Source organism: Chenopodium quinoa, unplaced genomic scaffold (assembly GCF_001683475.1).
Source record: "Chenopodium quinoa cultivar QQ74 unplaced genomic scaffold, ASM168347v1, whole genome shotgun sequence".
NCBI classification, from domain to species: domain Eukaryota; kingdom Viridiplantae; phylum Streptophyta; class Magnoliopsida; order Caryophyllales; family Amaranthaceae; genus Chenopodium; species Chenopodium quinoa.
Genome location: NW_018743979.1, coordinates 2,665,068 through 2,671,354, shown reverse-complemented (window position 1 = coordinate 2,671,354; position 6,287 = coordinate 2,665,068). Strand labels below are relative to the sequence as shown.

Genomic DNA, 6,287 nt, shown 5'->3' with positions numbered 1-6,287 from the left:
AGACAGATAAGCCAGAACACATAGAAGTGGTGAGTGAGTTTTTGAATGTGTTCTCGGAAAAAATTCTAGGGATGCCACCTAAGAGGGCGATTGACTTTACAATAGAATTGGTCCCAGGGTCAACACTAATTTCCAAAGCACCATGTCGAATGGTACCTCAAAAATGAGTGAATCGAAGGAGCAACTGCAGGATTCGCTAGAAAAGGGGTATATTAGACCAAGTGCATCACCTTGGGGAGCTCAAGTGTTATTTGTTAAGAAGAAAGATGGGAGTATGAGGTTGTGTATTGACTATAGAGAGTTAAATAAGGTCACCATAAATAACAAGTACCCATTACCAAGAATTGATGACCTGTTCGACCAATTGAGGAGCACATCTTTGTTTTCCAAGATTGATTTGAGGTCTGGATACCATCAATTGAGCATCGCAGACGAAGATAACCTTAAGACATCATTTGGGACAAGGTATAGGCAATACAAGTTCACAGTAATGTCATTTGGGCTTACGAATGCTTCAGCAATCTTTATGGACTTGATGAACAGGGTGTTCCATCCATTCATGGACAAGTTTGTCGTAGTGTTCATATATGATATACTGGTGTATTCGAAGAATAAGGAGGAACATGTGGAACATTTGAGGGCAATTTTACAAACCTTAAGGGAGAATAAGCTCTATGCAAAGTTTTCCAAGTGTGAGTTCTGATTAGAAAATGTAGCATTTCTGAGTCATTTTGTATCCAAGGATGGGGTAGAGGTAGGTCTTACAAAGATTGAAGTAGTAAAAGGATGGCCTACGCCAAAGACAGTGTCTGACATTCGGAGTTTCTTAGGTTTAGCAGGGTATTATAGGCGCTTTGTGAAGGACTTTTCTAAGATTGCTAATCCTATGACCTCTTTAATGAAGAAAGACAAAAAGTTTGAGTGGGATGAGAAGTGTGAGGAAGCGTTTCAGCTTTTGAAACGGAAGTTGATTATAGCACCAATGTTGACACTGTCATACGATAGTGGGATCTACGATGTGTATAGTGACGCATCCAAAAATGGTCTGGGATGTGTGCTTATGCAAAATGGAAAGGTAATTGCATATGCATCGAGGCAATTGAAACCTCATGAAGTAAACTATCCTACTCATGACCTGGAATTAGCTGCAATCATTTTTGCACTAAAGATTTGGAGGCATTACTTGTATGGGGTGAAGTGTAGGATCTATACAGACCACAAAAGTTTAAAGTGCATCTTCACCCAAAGAGATCTAAACTCACGCCAAAGGAGATGGTTAGAATTTGCAACGGACTATGACTTAGACATACATTATCATGAAGGGAAAGCAAATGTAGTTACAGACGCTCTAAGTCGTAAGACTAGCCATGGACTGGACACTTTGATAGTGGCTGATGAATTATGTAGTAAAATGAGCAAAATGAACTTAGAAGTGGTAGAATGGGGAGTGTCAAAAGGAATACTTGAAAATCTAAGCATTTAACCAACAATATTTGATGAGATAAGAGAAAATCAGGCAGGTGATGTAAAGTTAGAAAAGATTCGTGAGAAACTAAAACAAGGACAAGCTATAGTTTTCAAAATTCATGAAGATAGGAGTTTGAGGTACAAGGGTAGATGGTGTAAACCAAAAAAATGTGAGGAACTAAAGAAGAAATTAAAGGAAGAAGGGCACAATACACCATATTCAGTACACCCTAGAGGGGACAAGTTATACAAGGACTTAATTGAAGAAAATGTATTGCTGGCCTAGGATGAAGAATGAAGTTGCAGAATTTGTAGCAAAATGTCTAACCTATCAAAAAGTGAAAATAGGACACAAGAGACCACAAGGAATCTTCCAATTTGATGGACTTTGTTACTTACCTCCCAAAGTCAAAGAGTGGAAATGATAACATTTTGGTCGTGGTGGATAAACTTACCAAATCCGCAATGTTCATATCAATGAAGTAGATCTGGAAGATGGAGCAACTTACAAAAGCTTACATCAAGAATGTTGTGAGGTTACATGAAGTTCCAAAAGATATCGTGTCTGACAGAGATTCTAGGTTTCTTTCAAAGTTCTGGAAGAGTGTTCAGGAAAACTTTGGTACAACACTAATTATGAGTACAATATTTTACCCTGCCACCGATGCTCGCTGGTGGCGGTGACCGGCCGGTGGGATAGGTGTTCTAAACACCAAGGGATAGGATTTGTGGTGCTTTATGCGCTTAAAGTGTTTCAACACCAAGGTAGTTTTAAAAGGGTCCAACATTTAAATATATGTGAGCACTAAATATTCAAGAATTGAATTGGAATGTTTGATTACTTGAATGATTATGTTGATTGATTGTGTTGTGGATTAAGAGTCATCACAAAGTCTAAAAATATGTAAAATAACGTAAAGTAAAAGAGATTACGCACCAAAACTCTTGGAACGTATATACCTCGAGTATGAATATATGGGAGGAATTATGGGGTTTTATATATAACTATAGCTTCTACTAAGAGTACAGGACACTGTACTTTCCTTTTATTATTATGTGAAGGACGTCCGTCACTTTCATGTGACATCTATGCCTACCCGGTTAGCTCCCGCAGTAGTTTACCCCAATTCTTTGGGGCAGGGATTTTATGGGAAACCAGTTCGATGCGTAATCAAATTAAATAACTAATTTAGTTATCTATTTATTTATTTGTATGTTGTATGCTTGTAAGCATGTAAGCATGTTAGTGTGATTCGTTTACGCTTATGTACTCAGCATTGCTGATTGTGTATTATATTTTTGTTTGCCCTTGTTTTTATCTTGGTCCTACGACGACACATTTCTAATGGCGAGTAGTGAGGACAAAGTAAAGAGAAACTTTTAGGTGATGAAGTATATTCATGATGGGCATGAGTGAAGAGCGAATCTTGCTTAGTTTCCATAATTAAGAATATGCTTTGTTTTATTTACTTTGGTTATTATATATTTGCTTGTGAGACTAACGCAATGTTTTAAATACTTATTTTGGTTTTGAAAGGGCCTACAATGGTTCCAAGTTGTAGGTCGACTTCGTTTGACTTTGGTTTGATTTTACTTTGGTTTGGTTTGACTTTTAAAGTTGGTTTGTTTTAATTGGTTTTTGAAGTGAGACTTCCGATGTGTGTTTTTGATAATTGTCTTATTTGTTATCACGATGGTGGTAATGCCTTAGAATTTCCTATTTTGTATTTTATAAAGATCAAAACATGTATTTTAAAAAGAAGGAATTTCTAGGGTATTAGTGTGTTACATAGACTCCATAACCTCAACACTTTCACCAGCATCTTCTTACATATAATTTTCAATCAAATGCTCCATAGGATCGAGATTCATATAAGTTCGAATGAAGTTATGTACCAAAGCACAGCCCAAAATAATCTTACATACAAACTTACGAAGATACCAAGTTGTGTTCGTCGAATACCCCACCTCATTTTCAGCAATCCAAAACATCTTTCTATGACATTTCTTGCTTGAGAATGCTTCATGTTAAAATATTCTTCAGCATATAGTGGTTGAGCACCATTTTTCCAAATTCTCAAATGATATCTTTGAACCCTAAGCGGTGTTAAAAATCCTTCACAATTCATATATCTAGTATCACATAAGTAGTAGTTACCTAAGAAAATAATAATAAAAAAAAGGTCTTTAATTCGTTTAGTCTTCAAGAGATCTTAATCTTTAATTTACTAACTAATGAAAATTAGATGTTCTCATTACCTTGAGGGTCTCTTAATGGATTTTTTCGAGAAAGTGCATCGCGAAGAACTCTATTGTCATGTGCTGAACCCTCCCACCCAGGTAACAAATACATAAATTTTATATCTCGTGTACACACACCTAAGACATTAGTAGAAATTTCTCCTTTTCTATATCTGAATCTAACTTTATCTTTGTCTCCAACACGAACATAGATATGTGTTCCATCCAAAGCACCTAAACAATTCTACAATAATTTTTCACTTATTAATTAATTTAATATATGTGTATGCACTTATTTTTTTATTGTTTTTTTTTTAAAAAAAATAATACTATAAGCTGCAAGTTACCTTGAACCATTTTCACCTGTCATCTTGGCAATTTTCAGTCACTGGCTCTTGTTTTTTAAATAGAATATGGTGACCTCTAAGAAGAGCTTGTAAAACTAAGTTGAAGTGCCTTGAAGTTGTCTCCCCACTTTTTCTAAAGTATAATTGAGTTCTTTGATTTTTGGTATCATGAGAGAGTGTAAAGAGGAATAAAGCAGCTATTTCTTCCAAACTTGAATTCCTATTTCCTTGCAATTTACCAACATCCTTAAGCATCTCACATAACTTATAAAGCCAGGCTCTATCCATTCTAAGGTTATCCAAGCATGCTACATCACTCCCTTGGATCATTGGTCTAATATAAAAAATTCTTGTAACCCCCCGTATTTTTAAATATTTTATAAACGAATTTTTATTTTATTTATAATATTTATTAGTATTTTCAGAAATTTAGTTTACAAGATTTCAATTACTAATTTGGGTTGATAAATTATATTACAAAGAAATTTTTATGTTCCTATTTACCCAAACTCATGACCATCAAACAAAGTCCAATCTATTTCATTAATTAAGTGGCCCATTATTTATTTTCATGAGACCCAATCTTACCCAACTTACCGTATAATTTTACTCCTATAAATACCTTACTAATCCCCAAAATTTTCGCCACACAAAAAGGTTAGTTAGATTCCTTTCTCTTTATTTTATTTCTTTTTCTTTATCCTTTATTTTTTTCTTTTCTTTTTTTTCTTTTCTTTCTTTTATTTTTTTTCCTTACATGAGAACTTTTCACGGTTGCTCTCACTACTGCCGCAACCACCTGGTCGCCGACGACCACCCAGCCGGCACCACCGTGGCCTTTCCCCTCTTTTCTCTCCCTTGTTTTGTTTGATTTGTATAATTATTTATGAACTTGTTTTTGGGGTTTGAATTTCTTGTTTGAAATTAGTTTATTTAGTATCAAATTCATATTTTTGATGGTTTAAACATACAATTTCAGATTATATAAGTGTTCTAATTTTTCAAATTTTATGAATTTTAAAACCTAAGGTTTTAATTTTTGTAAATTGGGATTTTAGGGTTCTAATGAGTAATTAAATTGGGGCTTTTGTACCTAATGTATTTCTAATGATTAATTAAGCATAAAAACATGTTTGTAAGGAAGTTTTAAGGAGTTTTAAGTCAAATTATATTGCTAGAAATTAGTTTGGGTATTCATTTTTTATTATTGGTTGTTTTCTAGGAGGTGATTATTCCCTGGTAGACTTTTAAGTGATTAAAATTAGCATAAAGGATTGTTTACACGAGGTACGTACATGTCTAATTCGTTGTAAGTAGTATTATGTTTAGGTACCAAAAGGAAAGAACTTAGTTTCATGTTTAGAGAACTCTTGGATGGAAATTGTTTGGTTAAACATTGAATTAATTCATGTGCTTATGTTTATGAGAAATGTTTTGGTGAATTGATTATGTTTATATGGAATTATGGATGCAATCATGTTGAATTATATTGGATTAATTGTTTGTATGGAATGTTGATACAAGCATACTTTTATTGGATTGGTTTATTAACCACATTTGGAATATTGAATAATTGGAATTGAATGGTTTAAGTTGAATGAATTTATTAATTATTCCATGAGGTTATTGTTATTTTATTTATTAGTCAAGCTTGACTTGTTAGTATGTTGAGTAAAGGTGGATTAAGCCGAAATAGCTAGGTGGGTTGACTATGTTCAACAATTTTGGATATCTTGGAAGTTTAATGGATTTAAAGGTCAATTTGTGGAGTGATCACCGTTGTCCTAAATAAGATTAAAAGTGAATTATATGTATGATTATTATGTATGGTTTACTTGAATGAGTCGGCTAATAATTAAACTTGTAGTCACATAAAGTAAAACATGGATGAGCAATAAAACTCTGGAAAGCATGCACTTCTAGAGTATTGACAATTATGGGTTGGGGTACACGGTGGTAGCCCGTGGCTTGTTTGATCAACATATCCGCTTTTCTTTTAGTATTTACATTTTTATTTTATAATGAAAGTTAAATGGGATCCTAGACTAACTTTGTGAGAATGGAGTCGCGCCCATTCTTGCATCGGGCTATATTTTTATTTTAATTGGTCATTTGAGAACAAAATGGTTTGGTAGATTGGACAACCTCGTCTATTTCTTACTCCAAATTAATTAAATTAAATATAATGAGTCAAGTGATTGAAATTGGTTAGTGAGTATGTTGAGGTGATTG

At 33.9% G+C, this 6,287-nt stretch overlaps 1 protein-coding gene across 1 annotated transcript; it reads right to left on the bottom strand.

The window, feature by feature from the left end:
* Positions 1 to 1,723: 1,723 nt before the first annotated feature.
* On the bottom strand, positions 1,724 to 4,385 carry LOC110690080. The gene is made up of 5 exons (XM_021866906.1): positions 4,098 to 4,385; positions 3,727 to 3,952; positions 3,402 to 3,583; positions 1,923 to 1,955; positions 1,724 to 1,795 (listed from the first exon to the last, which is right to left on the bottom strand). Exons 1-5 carry the CDS (start codon positions 4,383 to 4,385, stop codon positions 1,724 to 1,726), a joined length of 801 nt encoding a protein of 266 aa, XP_021722598.1.
* Positions 4,386 to 6,287: the final 1,902 nt, after the last annotated feature.

Excerpts from the sequence above, each read along its gene's own strand:
- LOC110690080 (XM_021866906.1), bottom strand. The coding sequence starts at position 4,385 with ATGATCCAAGGGAGTGATGTAGCATGCTTGGATAACCTTAGAATGGAT. Across the intron at positions 1,956-3,401 it reads GAACACAACTTGGTATCTTC|ATCTACTTCATTGATATGAA; the intron begins GTAAGTTTGTAT and ends TCCATCTTCCAG. Across the intron at positions 1,796-1,922 it reads ATATGAACATTGCGGATTTG|GTTAGACATTTTGCTACAAA; the intron begins GTAAGTTTATCC and ends ACTTTTTGATAG.